The sequence below is a fragment of the Triturus cristatus genome, chromosome 3_2, assembly GCF_964204655.1.
Source record: "Triturus cristatus chromosome 3_2, aTriCri1.1, whole genome shotgun sequence".
Classification (NCBI taxonomy): Eukaryota; Metazoa; Chordata; class Amphibia; order Caudata; family Salamandridae; genus Triturus; species Triturus cristatus.
The window spans coordinates 309025848-309042748 of NC_140584.1; the positions used below are offsets into that span (position 1 = coordinate 309025848).

The window sequence follows — 16901 nt, forward strand, 5'->3', positions numbered from 1 at the left end:
GGTGTGTCACCACGGGAACTCGGGAAGTCACCTCAGCACCCTCGAGCAGCCACCCTTTCGAGTTGCTTTCTTCCACCCCAGTGACAACCGAGTCACCCAATCCCCATAAGGATCTCTTCATCGCGGGCGACGGAGGGGCCATGTCGCCGCGTGTGATTGGTTAATCTCTGTAATCCTCAAAACATCTGGGCCGAAAACTATGGGACAGCGGAATAAAGTGTGTGTGTGTAGGGGGGAGGCCGTGGGAGGATTTATACAGTTCATATACCTGTCCCCGACGTCGCTGCTGGAAGCAGTTGAGGACAGAGACTCCCGCGCGCACCCTCGGTCCGTCCACAACAGACTGCGCCCCGGAGGGACTCCGAACACGACCCGGGGGACGGGAGCCGGTGAGCGAGGGCGGGGCACTCAGAAAAGCATCTCTCGAATATCACTGCCAACAACAGCATTATCATCATCATCATCATCATCATTATTATTATTATTAATATTATTATTGTTGTTGTTATTGTTATTATTATTAGTATTATTATTGTTGTTGTTATTGTTATTATTATTACTATTATTATTGTTATGACTACTATTATCGTTAATATTATTACTACTTCTACTCATAGTAATAATTATAAAATGTTATTGCTGTCAGTGTTATTTTGATTACTTCATTATTCTAAATTACTAATATCGACATATTTATAATTATTATTAATGGCCTTATTAACCACCACCTCACACTATGATATTCGATATCTCTACTTCGTCAGGGTTATGGAGTGCTTTCTATATATAATTGTGAACCAAATGTAATACAACATGACACCAAACAACAACATACCATCGTAGCACACCACCCAACTCCACATACCGGCAGCACCCAGGGCCAGCTTTACCACTGGTGACCCCAGATGCGACAATCATTTTTGGCACCCCCTCATGACCTCCCTCTCCACAGATTCCCTCACTACCACCCTCCAACAATGTCCCTCATCTGTCCATAGCCACTCTCTCACGTGCATTTCATTTGTTTTGTAGCGCTACTAATACCAGTGCAGGATGTCACGGCACTTTAAATCACACACACACTACACAGAGACACTGGATCATACATGTGTAATTCAGTGTATAGGAAATGTTTCAGAAGACAAAGAGAATTTCAAGGTGTAGGAGTCATATGTTACCGATGCTAGTAGGCAGTATATTTTAAGAGTGTTTGGTCTGGAGAAGCACACACTCAGGATTTAACACGTACCCCAGTGGTTGGGAAATACCACATCCCACCACACCAACTCTCAAAAGCTTGCAGCACACCATGCCTCACCTCACCACACAAAACACACACCTTCCCACTATGCATCACATTACACTCCACTGCACCACATCACCCTAGTCGATATAACCGAACACCAAACTATACAACATGTCATTCCACCACGGAGCATCACATTAAGTAGACACTATATAATATCACACCCACCATACCAACAACTTTTTGCTCCCCTGCACAATACACCGCCCATCACACAACAAACAACCCTACTTTATATCCATACTGGTGCCTAGGACACCATAACTCAGGTGAATGCAACAAAACACAGCATTCCTATACCACACCACCTCTCATAATGGTTCAAAATGGAGCATACTGTTTGCCGTACAAAAACACGCTAGAACAAATACAGACCTATATCAAAGCTCCCTTTTGAACCCCCCACCAAAAAATACTTACAGTTTCATAGGGGGCTTCACCTCTAATTGGAATTTAATCAATCCACATCGCACAGCTTTCTTACACAACACAACACACCATGCTATACAACATATACCACAATACCGCACAACTCCACCACCACATCAAACCTTGTCTGACAACACACCAGACACACACTTCACACCATTACTACTACAGCACCCTCAGGCCGACTCTGGCACAACATACTATTTTCTGCAGGGGTTGGGGGAGATCTGCTGAGAGCTTTCCCCCTGAAATATATGGTCTTTTGCCACCTGCTCGCGCCAGCATCCCACCTCAAATTTCAGCAACAAATATTTTCTAATTCAGGCTCTTTCCTTCTACTGTTGCTGAAATTTAGCTCCCTGATAATGTTTCTGATTGGAAGATTGCTGGTGATCTTTGGGGTGATACAGTTAGAGCCGGGGTACTCTCGAGAGGGAAGGTTGGAGTGAAGTAACAGGGAGCCTGATATGCTGGATAGCACAGTTTTCAGACCCCATATGGTCTGCAGAGGATTCCTAGGCAGTCGGTGAAAGACATTTGCTATCTTAGCTATGGCCCAGGGAGCATGACAGAATTTTTATGTTTTTTCACACCATACATTATTTTGTGCTCTGAATAAACAACAATATCATCTATAAGGTTTTGGTAATAGCGACTATGTAGCTACTGTTGAATCCCTAATCGATGGAAAATGCATTTTTTGATTGAATAATGGCAGTTTCACAAATCTGCACCAAATTTGACAGTGACGTAGTGCAATCACATACGTCTCATCCTCTTAAGTTTTGTGGAAATTGGGGAAAGAATGGAAACCTTGTTGGGGATGAACCATAAGATCAAATCTCTATTTATAATTTCTATGGGAGTGTAAGATCTGTGCCACAGCAAAAAGGGCTAAACAGACTTACTCAAAACTTGACATAAAAATACAATTTCAATCAGAATATGTCCATTTTGTGGTTCAGTTTAAATATGTTCAGTTAAAAAAAAGTATTCTTACAAAAAGTGGGATTTGTGTATCTTGACCATTAAGTTCGCAAACTGCAATTTCAAACTAAAAGCCAAACTGATTTGCTAACATTCCTCCCATCTCTTTGTTGTTTGTGGGCCTTGATAAGGGCCATGTCCAGTATGCAGGGGAACTAGAGCAGATCATGGTAAAAAAGCATTCACTATGCCTAAAGCACTCTGAATATATCAGATGACTGTGCTCAGCAGGCTCCAGGGGTGTGGCAGAATGACAAGGCCTGAACCATGAGCTCACTGGACACAGTCAAAGGACAAGCCTTCTGGCTCTGAGGGCCATAGAACTGGGCAACGGTCATGACTACAGGTGTTATGTTATGAGAATTTGTAGGTCTCAGCTAATCACCCGTGAGTGTATCCAGGAACTCAGTAGGGTAGGCCATAGGGGGAGGAGGAGTTCATGCCTGTTTTTTCTGGAAGAGCCATGTCTTGAGGTTCCTTCAAACGTCTATGAGTGAGGCGGAGGTTCTGATGTGTTTTAGTAGGCTGTTCCAGGTCTTGGCTGCAATGTATGAGAAGGAGCATCCTCTGCTTCTGGTCTTCTTGATGCGAGGGAGGTATGCTCTTGCTAGGGAAGCAGATCGATGGTGTCTTGTGGGTTGGTAGAAGCTGAGGCAGTGGTTGAGGCAAGCTGGACCAGTGTGGGTGTGGGTGAGTAGCTTGGACTTACATCTTTACTGGAATGGGAGCCTGTGGACATTGTTGAGGTTTGGAGAGATGTGGTTATGTAGTGGGATGTTCAGGATGAGTCTGGCGGCAGCGTTCTGGATAGCTTGGAGTCTGCGTAGGACATAGGCTGGGATTCTGATGTAGAGGGTGTTTCCTTAATCCAGTCTACCTGTGAGAAGAGCCTGGGTGACCACTGAAATTGACTAGTTATGGTGATCTACGTGCCCAAAAAACTGAACGGTCATCCTGTTAGGTAGGGTTTCACGGGTAGGGGCTAAAATATAGCATAATAAAAGAAATAAAGTCACACATACAACTATGTTAAATGAAATTAATTGGTGATTACTACGAAGATAAAATATTGAGTGGCATGCAAAAAGAAATCCCACCAAAATACATAAATCAAAGGGACTTTGATCCAAAGCCCAAAAAAACCCACTCAGAATCACTAGTAATGATGAGATGCACAACCATCATTACCCAATTCACTGCTCATGAGCTCATACATGACGTCACTGATGACATCCCAGTGACATCAACAGTGACATGACATATCAAACCACTATTTTCATCATTAATTGCATCATCAAAAACAAATGATGGCTTTTACACATTTGTTGACTAACAGCGTAAATGTAGCTTTGTTTCTAAAAGTTTCCATTACAATGACATTTAGATTTTGAAAGGTCAAAACACAAGTCTCTGCCCATTGGGATATTGGGTAGGGACACAGAGGTAAGTACCTGGCCCTGCGCAAACGCTAAGCCAGTTTTCCACAGTCTGCTGGCCGTAGCCGAAGTCTGAGCTGAGCAAAGGGTTTCTGCAGGCAGAGCTCAGGTGGAAGGGCGCGCCCATTCACACAGCAGACCCTGGGGGAAGTGGTGATGAGTGCAGAGCTTGCCTGAAGACGAGTCCTTGCACATAGGGAATACAAGATCCCAATATACCCCAGTGTAGCCAAAGGCTGAGCCTCATGGGCTCTGAGGAGAGAGTGGCTGAGCACTGTCCTGCGCCCAGGCATACCTGGCACCATCAAAGTCCATGAACAGGGGTTCATTGGGTTGGGCACTGAGCACAGGGCCTTGGCATAGCCGTACTTGCACCGAGACCTGCTGAACATAGCCAAACTCTAATTCCCGGCACCCAAGTGTGGAGCGCTAAGAGACTTCAGTGATGGCATTGACAATGCAAAGGTGATATAATATGTGATGGCATCAATGATGTAATCTGTGACATGAAATATGATGTCATGAGTAGTTTTTTGGGCTCAGATGGTTACGTAGATCACCTCCACTAGTCAATTTCAGTGATCTTTAGGTTTTGGATCTTAACTACAATAACTTTCAACTTACGTTTTTGAGGAGTGCCTGGGTGTACAGTGCACACACAAGAAGATGACATCAGAATTGACATACTCACTGACTTTATTGGAATTATTATTTTGCTTCAACAGCACAATTGGTATAATCAATATCTTCACAGAAGCACACACAAATTCTATTTTACGTGCCTGTTCGAGGATTGTGGACACACAGCTTTGTTTCTATATACCTGAGTTTTCCAACTACAGTTATGACTATGAGGATATGTATTGCTAGTGGTGGTAATTATAGAAGCCTTTAATCATTACATATACATTAATGCACATAAATCTCAAAGTTGACAATCCCACACGGCCATGCTATGCAGGATGTGGGGCACAGGTTTTGTGTACAGGGCCTGGCCAAATATCAGAACCTATATTCAGAACTCTCTGTGCCCAGTGGGCCCCTGGGGTGAGGGAACTCAGTGCTGGGTCTTCTCAAAGGCTACACCCTGCATCTCCTGGGCTCCATCAGGCTCTTTGTGAAAGGGTGTTGGGTAAAGAGCCTAGTGGAAGGCCATGATGTGCACCTAGAGCATACTGAACTTTATCAAAGGTGAAGCCCATTGAGGTCACAGGTACAGGGGAATTGAGGGCACCTGCAACATTACTAATAAGACAGTGATGGTGCAATATGTAATGTCACAGGCGAAGTGATCTGTGAAATCATGAGTGATGTTATGTTGAGCAATGTATTGGTGGAGTTAGGGTTATGTTGTTCATCATAATGGCTGTGATTAAGGAGGTTTTGTGGTCTTAAATGATAACCACAAACAATATCAACGGAAGTTTTCATTTAAATATATTTAAACATAAAATATTATTTGTTAGTATGGCCTGCTCCTGAAGAGGATGGATTCCCTTATGAATATATAACTTAATTCTGTTGAAGTTTTTTCATTGACCCTGCAATGCCAGAAGCCACTTCTAAAATGGCTTCCCTGTTGAGCAATATGGTATGCTCGTTTGATGATTTTGGGCTGAGAGGGGCAGTCCCTGTAAGGACCTTATTTAGCACTAGACTTTTTCATCTAGGAATGTCCGCCCTGTGACCAAAGAGTAGCAAAGATCAGATATGACAAGAGATAAGAGCCATGCCGGGACACAACCGGATGAGCAAGTTACATATATTGTTAATGACCAGCCGTGGGATTCCTTTACCTCGGTTGGCCTCCTCGAGCACGAGCTACACTCCCCCCAAACCTGGCCTTCCAGTACAATAGCAGCAATGAGGTATGTGTAGGGGGGAGGATATGAAGTTACAACTTCAAGGGCTTTAAGAGCGGTGGGTGTTCCTATGAAGCAGGGAGCGATATGTTTGAAGAATGTCGTCGATGTGCATGGTGATGTCAGGTGAGGTGCGTGTATCAGTCAGATGAGTGTATGTATGTTAAACATGATGTTAAATGTGTGGATCAGTTGTCATGATTGTGTACGGTGTGGTAATGAGGGGAAAGCTGTTCTGGGAAATTGGTTTCATTGCGGTCAAGTTTTGTGAGAGGTGTTTTGAGCAGTTGGCGGTAAGTGTGTCATGGCAGGTGTGTTTAGCAGTGCTGATCAGTGGACCAGCTGTTACTGAGGATTGGGGTCAGTGTGTGGTGAGAGGTGCGTTTGGTAGTTGATGGTCAGTGTTGTTGTGAGAAGTGTCTTTAGCAGTCAGTGTTAAATCTTGCTTTGAAGTGTGTTGAGTAGTTGGTGTTGGTTTGAGTAGTTTTGAGCAGTTTCTTGTGGGTATGGTCAATGGGTAGTGACAGGGGTGGGTATATGTAAGTGATACTAGTGGTTATTAAAGGGGAGAGAGGTATGAATCAGTTCAACGCGTGACAACTGACCACGTTGTAGGAGTATGAAGCAGTTGCTGCTAGGTGTTGTGCTGCACAAAAAGCAGTGTGATATGAATATGGTGAACATCGGATGTGGTGTGGAGCAGATGGTGGCGCATGTACTTGGAATGAGTTGAGTAGTTAGCAGCAGTTGTTAGTGAATGTGGTGAGTGAGGGGTGTAACATAATCGATGGCATTTGTGGTCTCTGTGGGGAAAAAAAGGAATGTGGAACTATTGCCATGGCTCATGGGCAAGATTTTCGGTATGTAGTGGACCTCTGGGTGCCTCTCCTTTGGACTATGGTAGGCTAGGACTCCTTCCATAAGCACATAACAGTTTCTTTTGATTCCTTGCAGGTGACTGCGGTGATCAGCAGGGAGTACATCAACCCAGGTACACGCTTTGGACCTTTAGTTGGGAAGATCTGCACCAAAGAGGCTGTTCCAAAGACTGTGGAGACGTACTTTCTGTGGACGGTGAGTCACTGGGTCCCAACATAGCAGGGTTCATGGTTCCAGGGCTGTGATGCTGTTCCAGGCACCCAAAGCAGGGTTCGCATATATGGAGATAAATTAACATTCCTGATGCCTCTGGAAGATATGCAAAGCTTTTGTTTTGAAATCTTATCCAATTTCTAGCAATGTATTCAAAATGTGAACGTTACCAAACAGCCCCTCATGCACAAAACCCGAAACCTTTACACAATTCGACAGCACAGTAAAATGTTTTAAAGATTGGTCAACAACATGCTTACATTTTTTGAAATGGCTAATTTCTGTGAAAATTGATGAAAACTGCAAAAATACTGCTGAATATAAGGAGAATCTCAAAAACGGTTGTAATTTAGTACTGTAAACCTAGTATTATGTTTTCACGGTGATTAGCTTCCCTTTATGCAGTAAAAGAGGCAAATGCTTAGGTCACGCCTACCAGAATGTGCAAGCTGTCTGGTGGCGAAAGAGCCTTTTGTGGGCTTACCAAAAACTTACAGTGGGCTCACTGGCCTCCCATTGCTTTCCACTGGTGCTTTATTCTCCGTCTCATTTCCTTCTTGTGTTTGTCTCCCCCCTGGCGCACAGCATCTTTACCATCCTTTTGATTGGTTGACATGTATCTTTCTACTTCTTCACTTTTAAGGAACTACTTTTTTCTTTTTGGTTAAGCACTTCGTGAGAGTGCATTTTTTTCTAGCTCTCTCCCTCGTGTGCTTTTCCCTCCACCAAATAACCTCCCGTACTCTGTGCTGCTTGCTCTCTCTCTCTTGTGTGCTTCTCTCCCAGCCAAACTCTACCCTGGCCTCTGTGCTGCTCTTTCCTTTGTGTGCTTCTTCCCCACTACCATGTGTTGCTCCCATCTTCATGTGTTGCTTTTTTTCATCTCCGGTTTTATTTATATTTTATCCACCCCACCCACTCTCCATTGCTTCCACTCACCCGCTCCTTCACCCCTCCCTACGGTCATTTTTAAAAAAACTTTTATATTTATCAATATATCTTGGATCAGTAAATAAAAAAAATGGCAGCCATGTCATTTCATAGGCCTGTGCATGCATGGTGATGCATTTCCCCTCTTGCGTTATGACGTATATGTGCGCATAAAACACATGTGCACACCTATGAAACGACTCGGCCAGCAGCTGCGTCATCACGCCTTTTGTTTTGTTTCCCTTTAGGCGTTTCCCAATGGATCTTTTAGCTATCAGACACTGATGGGTCGAAAGCGGCATCCCATGGTGGGGAGAGACAAAAAGGGAGATTAATGTGGTAAGTCCAAGATTGTACAGGGCATCCGTCTGCTGCATCCAGTGCAGGACACGGTTCAGTGGTTTTAGCTGCTGCCCGAGAAGTCTTTAAGTGACCTGCAGAATAACTCCCACTAACCAATAAAGTAAACGGCAAACACTCTATTTTGTGTCCATCTTCTCATCACTTCACTATGAAGCACTGTCCCCCAAGACAAGAAAAGAGCACCTCTGTGGTTCCTCACGCTATACACCAAAACACTCCCCCTACAGACCACACTCCTATACATCTTTACAACCAAGCACGCCCTTATGGTTGTAGCATGCAATGAGTCTGATCTGAGTTTGGCTTCTAAATTCAAGTACAAGACAATACAATGAGGGTATACTGGATGATAAAATGGATAGTTAGGGCCTTGCAGCGGATGGGGGAAGGAACGAGTAGAGGTGAGCACAGAGGGACCACACCAAAAGGAGATGGAATGACATTTGCAAGAGGCATGCCTCTACCCCCAAAAAGAATTAAAGTAAAATGATAGTTGAAATTTGTCAGTGCTATGAACCTTTCCACTACCTACGCTTTTGTGAACTTTCCAGGTTTCCTTAGTGAGGTTGTTGGGGAAGGAAATAGTTGTCCCACTCTAAGATGGCAGTTGCTCGGCAAGTTACTGAGGGTATTTCCCAAATCAACATGGCGACAACACAACTTCCTGTTTTCTGACCTATAAAAGGGGGTGGCTCTTTCTACTCTTTATGTCTCAACGCTTCGAGTAGTTGTTCGTCGGGCTCCTTGCTTCTGCCTGTTTTCCTTCCCCTTATTCAACTGTACTCCATTAGTGTTCTACTCCCTGTCTTGCCTTTTCTATATCATTGTTCAAGACGGTGACACCTGCTTCGATCTGTACAGCTTTTCTCCAGCTCACCACTTGGCATCTTCTTGTGTCAAGTTATCTCAGCTTTCTGCAGTCTTTGTTGATCGTTGTTTAGGTTTCTGCCCATTGAGCTTTCCTCCTCCTTGGGGCTTCTTCTGGCTGGAAGGCACTATCTGCTAGGCAGTTTCACGCATTCGCGACATTGTGGTTACTGGAAGGGGTTGCCTTATCTTTGGCAGAATAAGTCTGTGAAGACTAGTCTGTTAAGGTTGAGAAGTAGCTTAAGAGACCAAACCAGGCATCAGGACCATGACAGAGCCTGTTTGGGACAGAAGGCAGATTTAGGAACCACATTACCATGTTGGCCACGATAGTCCTATACACTTGCATGGATGCCTTTATGGGTAGGCGAAGGTTAGCTCAATCCAAGGTGGGGTCTGCAGATGAGAAGGGGTCCTCATGGACTAGGCTAGTGACTGGAGCTGAGCTTGATAGAGTGGCAGTACTGTTGAAAGCAGAACTTGAGGGTAGGCCCAAAACTGTTGGGATGGTCCAACTTCCCACAGGAAGTGGGCTTGGCTTCTGTCTTACATCCTACTGGTGTAAGGCTGGAACTGACCCTGCAATGCAGAGGGCTTCCCGCTTGCTTTCTGATTAAAACAATGGGAGCTGCCAAAGGAATGGCTATTGCTCCTTGGCGTTTTAGCTAGGGAGAGCATGTGTGGGACAAAGCAACCCCTTGCACTGTCACTTCACTTGAATTTTATTGCTGTGTTTTAGGCTTTGCACATTGGAGCAAGTGTCTGGTGTATGTACCCTGACCCATAAAACATGCAGACATTGGCTAATCCCTGATTGTCCTAATTAACTTTCTTATAAGGCCATAGAATTTGGTGCACCAAATACTCAGACGGCATGGAAAGTTAACATATCACCTTCGGATTACAGCACTTAATGTGCCATTCACTAGTGTGACAAATGAAAACATGGCTTCAGGCCTACCATGCAGTGTGACTGCTGCAGTGTAAAACGTGCAGTGCGACCTGTTAAAGTAACCCTTTTTAACAAGTTATCCCTCCCTCTTTAAATATTAGTAAGTCAATCCTATGGAAGCCATGTAGCCCACAGGGTAGTGTGCATGGTATTTAAAAGTGAGGCATGTATAAAATTAATGTTAATGTCCCTACAGTGACAAGGCCCTAAAAGCTATTTTCACTGTGGCAGCTGTCCTATGTAGAAAAATACAGTACAGAGAAAAATACTAATACTGTATCTTAGAAACCGGACAAGCTTTAAAAAAAATTCAAACAAATATTTTCAATAGGTGTTAAAAATCCAACTCCATGGTGAAGTGGGATTTTTAATAAGAATTTAAGGAAAAGTAAATTTAAGAAAGTTATTGTTTACCTAGGTAAGCTGTCAGAAGGCTAATTAACGTCAGTCTCTGCCAACTCCCACCCTGTGGTTAGCCCAGAAATAGGTGTGACAGAGTTGTGAAATTCACCACAGGAGCACACAATAGACTGACATGAATAGGCAGAGATGACTCCTCTAAGCCCAATAGAATATTCAGGGTGGGGGCAGTGGGCATTCTGTTGACACCACAGTGTCAAATCTTGTCTGACAGGTCTGTTGAGCCACATGGAACTCTTTGGGGAACTTGAAAGGGAGAGAACAGGATGCTAGGACACTTCTTGTCCATCCACTGTCTGGTTGCAAAAGGACCCTTTTTTTACTCTACCAGAGTTCTGTTGCTGGGGGTGTTGGGTACTGTGCCTGCTTCAAACTGGATATTAGTCTTATTCGTGGGAGGACACTAGGATTACTTTAGTACACCCCTAGTCTCAGAGCTTAAGTTTAGTATGGCTGAAGACATTTTTCCATTTTGGATTTGCCCTGACATGTTACATTTTGAGCCTGTTTCTGTAAAGAAAACTGGATTTACTGCAAAAGTGGGTAGGTCAGGGCCTGGGAACCTTAACTCAATTGGTCAACGAGGAGCTAGGAGTATCTCAGGGTGACCCTACCCAAAGGCTGGTGAGCCCTACAAACCTGGACCCTCACCCAGACTTCCTCGGAACACTGCTCGATTTGTGAAATTATACCTAGAGGACGGAACCTACTGTACTTGGCATCTGTGACCTGTGAGAAGGTCCTAATGAAGTTAGGCTGACTGCTACAAACAAAGTCAAGGAACTTTGTTAAAACCTTTGCTCCAGAACTTTAAGTGGACCGATCCCAAAAAGTATGTGACTGGCAGTGCAACAGAATCAAATTGAATTGTAGGTTTGTCAAACATGGAGAAGAGTCTTTACTCAGAAATTCAATGTCTCTTTTCATATTGGGACTTAGGAACTTTTTTGAACTTTCATATTTCCAGATCCCACCAGAGTCAATCTACTTAGTGTATCAAGTCTATGCTCTTTCGCGGTTTGCCTCATATCAATCCGATGTCCCGGTGTGCCACGACGATTGAATACCATTAGCTCTTTGCACTTTCTGGCTCCATTTTCCCTTAATATTTAAAAACCTGTATTTCTGGTTCCCCTTTTTGGATGTTTGTAGTTTTGGTCTCATTTTGCTTATTATATTTTTCTCTATTGTTATAAATTGGTGTGGAATTATTATGATATTGTTCTTTCAACATATGATCTGGTTTGGTACTTCTAAATGCTTTACACAATTTCCTAAGTTAAGCCTGTCTGCTTTCCTCCATAGCTACTAGGGGTTGAGCATAGGTTCACATTATTGAAACCTTTGACTGGACCTAACAAGACAGTGACTTTATTACTTTTGGTGTTGCTTTATTACTTGGCAGGGATAGTTGCCAAAATCAATGAAGTGTTTTGTTTTAAGTTTTCTCTTCAAGAATGAGCTTTCAATAGGTATAGAAGAGAAAAACACCTCACAGTCTTCTAGAGAATATTTATCTCAGAAGTATTTGATTTTTGTAATTCTACCTGCAGGCTGGGCCTGTGCCATAAACATCTCTTTCACATTTTCTAATGTACTGGACTATTGCAGACTCAAACAAAACTCAAACAGTAGTATCAATAACATTATTAAAATTTCTCTTGAAGACCTCTCTTTTCATCATTATCTGCCTCAAAAACCTACTGAACCATATTTTGCTAAGGCATGTTGAAGATTAAACCCCTTTAACCTAGCTCGATAATCCAAATAATGAAACATCCACTAAATGTCTCTTGAACAATCAAGTTGTCCTTATTCAAAACTATTAATTGAATACCATTGGGCACCACACTCCATGCAGTAGCTTGCGCTGTGCTAGGGGAAACATGTGCCTACTGCGGTGCCTGCAGATGGAACGTAAACTCAGTGCATCTCTGTTGTGGTGTCGCTGGGGAATAACTGCAAGAAGGGCTTGGAGGAAGAGCAATGTAGGTGTGCTTTCAATTAAATGAGCAAGCACACACTTTTCAATATTATTATACCACTAAAACTGAACAGAAGTGATACAATCTTTGGAAGTACTTAGCAGCAAGAAAGAGAATGGTCTATGAGTCTCAGATAACTTTATACCAGATTCATGTGTATAGTTGTTCCATGTTCATTGGTGGGTTTGCCCTGGGGTCTGGGTATTGAACTTTTGGCAATTGAAGGGCATTTTCTCCCAGTTTGTTTTCTGTTTCTAAAGTTTTTCTATGGCTGCTATTTCAAATAAAGTAAGGCATAATAGAAGTATGTGCTCTTGAAATAAAATTAAGAGTAAAGCATGGAAAATAATGCTCATGCAGGTTTCTTCCTCAGTTATAGGCACAGAGTCACCACCACGTTTATGGTGGTGGTAGCTGGGCAAGATGTATCATTGCAGTAGTGCCACGATTGTGGAAATACAGTATTATAAATACAGGGATACCGCTTTGCTCTAAATATTTGGCAGTTAGAGAAGTTATTGCTCATTTTTGCTGTAAAAGCAGCGCACTACCTGGAATCTATGTGATCTCAAAGTAAGAGATTATTGACGGAAAGGTCAAGCATAGTTTAAGTGTACAACTAATTAAGTGAGGAGGTAAAATAGTCTGAGTATAGGCAAGAGATTAGTAAATCCTACCACCCCTCCAAAGAATCACCTGTTACACACAAAAAGTTGCAAGTGCTGATGGCCCTAAGAACATAAGATGTATAGAGACTGACTTAGAGTTTGACGGGTGGAGGTAAATCTGTTGGTGTGGCAGAGTACTTTATTCCTGCCATACCGAGGGGTCGCCGCCCACCATATTTAGAGTTGTCTGTCTGCCTTGCGGACAACTCTAAACATTGGCATGGTGTGGGGGTCATTTAAACATTTTCACTGTCCCTTACCCCCACATTTTTCCTGATGGTAAGGGACAGTAAAAATGGTCATTCAATCCCACTCTAAATCAGGCAGGCAGTCAAATGTCCAAACCTCAGTTAGGGCATCAAAGGAGTATGTCAGTGAAGGACTCAGAAGAGTTTCCATCACTGACACTCTTAAGGTTCACCTGTCTGTTAGGCGGTTGAGCCTTCAGTTTGGTGGAAAGGGTACTCTGCACACCCTCTGTGCCAAACTCTTAATCAGCCCCATAGATAGTAATAACAATGTTATCAATACTACTGCTAATACTACTAGTACTGCTACTACCACTACTACTGGTGTTAGAATCATTCTATTGAATTATTATAGAAAATTTTAGGTATTTGATTTCAATATGGTTTAAAGCACACCTGAACGAATGCCAAGGGAGCTGAATATTCACTAAGGGGTAAATTTACAAGCCCCTTGCGCCACTTTTGCGTCACTTTTCCCATGTTAAAACTGACGCAAAAGTGATGCAAGGGCCTTGTAAATAAGCCCCTAAGTTTTCCAATAATCACTACGTTTTGCAACCAGGATAACAACAAAAAGGCTGACAAACATTCTAAGCATCAACTGAGCAGTCTGTCGATTTCCATAAAGTCGTAAGATAGCTTAATGAGTTTGGTGCTTGCTGCGAAAATATGTTTGTAACCCGAAGATCATAGGTTCTGGTCACTACATGGTGATTCAGCCTGCCAATCTTCCAAGCTTGATAAAATGAGTAGGGTGATAACACTTCCTATTTACAGTTCTGCACTGGGTTCCGTGTAGAACAGCTGGCACCCTTCTAAGCCTGCATTTTGGATCCTTTTGTGTTGCTTAGCTCAATAAACAGAACAAAAAAATTAAGAGAAGCATCTCTTCTTAAAAACAATTAATAAAAAGAAATTATTATTGAGCACTGATGCTTATGTCTATGTGTGTGAAGGTTTTTTCACAGGGATGCCCTAAGAAGCTCCTGGACACATCAGATCCCCAGCATTGTAACTGGATGTGCTATGTGCTGCGGGTCCATTCCTGTCAGCTGCACAACCTGACTGCTGGTCAGACCGATGGGGCCATCTTCTTCCACACCCACAGACCTATCCTGGCTGGTACCAAACTCTTAGTTTGGGACAGTCGAGCCGACACAGCGCAGTCCAAGGATCAGTCTGTTTCACCAGGTGAGACTTCATTACTATTGAACTAATGTCTCCTACTAATATGGAGTCAACACCTGTTGTTAGTGAATGACTAACTGTTATTACATACTGGGTCATATGTTATTATAGACTGAACCTCACAGATGCAAATGAATGAAGACATTGTTATAAACTGTACTACTATTACAACAAGCTGGCCACATTATTACTAGCTGCTTACAATGACTTAACATGTTATTACAAACTGGACACCTATTACATACTGAACATTTCTTTTAAGGCCAAATCTGTTACAGCAAAAGACTAAAGACATGGTAATAGAAACTGGGCATTTCTTGTTAGTACACAGGAATGTTGGGGGCTCATTGAAAACAATGGAGTGCTCCGGGCTTCCAATGGCCGGCAGAAACCTGGAGGTCCAACATTCCAATGTTGTCCTTCACAGCTGTTGCTGTCATGGGCGTCCGCAGGAGGGGGGCATGGAGGGGCGCTTGCCCCCCCCCCTGGAGTGCTCCTCCTTGCCCCCCCTGCGGCCACCCATGCTTTTACAGACGCTTTTTGTCCGTAATTACGGGCCCTGCAGGGAGCAGAGGTGTTCCCTGCCAGAGGCCTCAACTCCCTGACCGGGCGCCTCGCACTCCTCCTCGCAGCCCCTCCCGCCCATTGTCATTCTGTCTGTGGCTGATTATCACAAACAGAATGACAATGGCCAGTCTGAGCTGCGCGCCACAAGCAGGAATGGTTAGGTCTGGACACAAAGACCTCCTTTTAACACTCTGTAGCTTGAGAGCAAGGGGTCTTCTGAATGAAGTTCTGAGGGGAGCCGATGCATTATTCTCCCAAGTCAAAAATTGGGGTTGCAGCATAGCCCGGATTTCAGATCCTACTAAAATGTACACAGACTCGTGTCAATAACATATCTATCTGCACCCTATCATGTCTGGCAGGACGTCCCGACCCTGTGTTTCACTACCTCATATCCCCCTGCACCCCACTCTCCATGCTCACTGCCTCATATCCCTCTGTACCCCACTCCCCGTGCTCAGGGCCGGCTCTAGGGCGGTGCGACCGGTGCCACCGCACCGGGTGCTGACTTCGTGTAGGGGGCCCTAATATGATGATTTTAAAAGCACCTGCTTCTTTCCTGGACTCCTAGAAATTTTCAGCCACCAATAAACATGTCTAAATGACTGCAGTGATTAATGCACTTCCTTAGAGAGAGGGAGGGAGGGAGAGATCAAAGTTTTGTGTAATGGAAGTTCTCCAGTATTGGGGTGTCTTTCATAGATTCACATGCTTGAATATTCCCCGTTGTCGGAGTGGGAGTCCCACGGTAAATAATATAGCAATATATACAGCCATAATATATATATATATATATATACATATACATAAGTAATCATATAAAACAGAGATATAAGTAAGTAATAACATCAAGAATGTCCCTATATGAAATTTCCATAGAGATACATGGAAAGAGAAAAAGACATTCGTAGTCTATCTCTGTCATTATGTTAGTCCGAACTCCGGCCAATCAGGCGCCAGCTCCTCTCTAGAACCTTCTCCTCAGAGCTCCTCACCTCAGATTTTCTACCGCACGTCGTGTGAAAGGGAGTCTCCCTGAGCTCTGCTCAGTTTTTTCTCTTCAGGATGACTTCAAGTAAGAAGTCTTTGTTTAGACCTTGTTCTTTTGTGGAAAGCTACGTTATTCTCAGAAGATCCACACAGTAAGTGTATTTACTGTCTTTACCCTACCATGAAGTGGGTGAATATAAATTCTGTAGAATTTTTTCTACAAAAACTCTGAAAGACCGGGAAGGCCGTCTCTTGTTGTGGCTCCAGAGACTTAAGGATAAATATGAAGTAATTTTCTGAGGTAGAAAACTTTACTTCTGGCCGTTCCCACACAGCCTCAAAACGCAGTAGTGTACAGGAGTTACCTACTCCTTCCTTAAAAGAAGAAAATGTCTCTGACTATGACATCTGCCACTTCTTCTTCTTTGAATACTGCTGTGTCGCCCACGAGACATAGTTCTCAGGCTAGTGAGGTTTTCAACTTTCCAGTTTTTTCAAAGATGGCTTCATCGTCCGTCTACGATGGCTCCGTCTACGATGGCTCCGTCTACGATGGCTCCGTCTACGAGGGCTCCGTCTACGAGGGCTCCGTCTACGATGGCTCCGTCTAC

At 43.5% G+C, this 16901-nt stretch overlaps 1 protein-coding gene across 1 annotated transcript in view; it reads left to right on the plus strand.

The window, feature by feature from the left end:
• Positions 1–200: 200 nt before the first annotated feature.
• Positions 201–16901, plus strand: part of ZNF683 (zinc finger protein 683) — a gene marked incomplete at its 5' end in the record, with an annotated part of 53720 nt that continues 37019 nt past the window's right edge. The window contains 3 exons of the mRNA XM_085647747.1: positions 201–389; positions 6975–7094; positions 14502–14736. Coding sequence (XP_085503873.1) covers positions 201–389; positions 6975–7094; positions 14502–14736 — 544 coding nt within the window. The remainder of the gene's footprint in view (positions 390–6974; positions 7095–14501; positions 14737–16901) is intronic.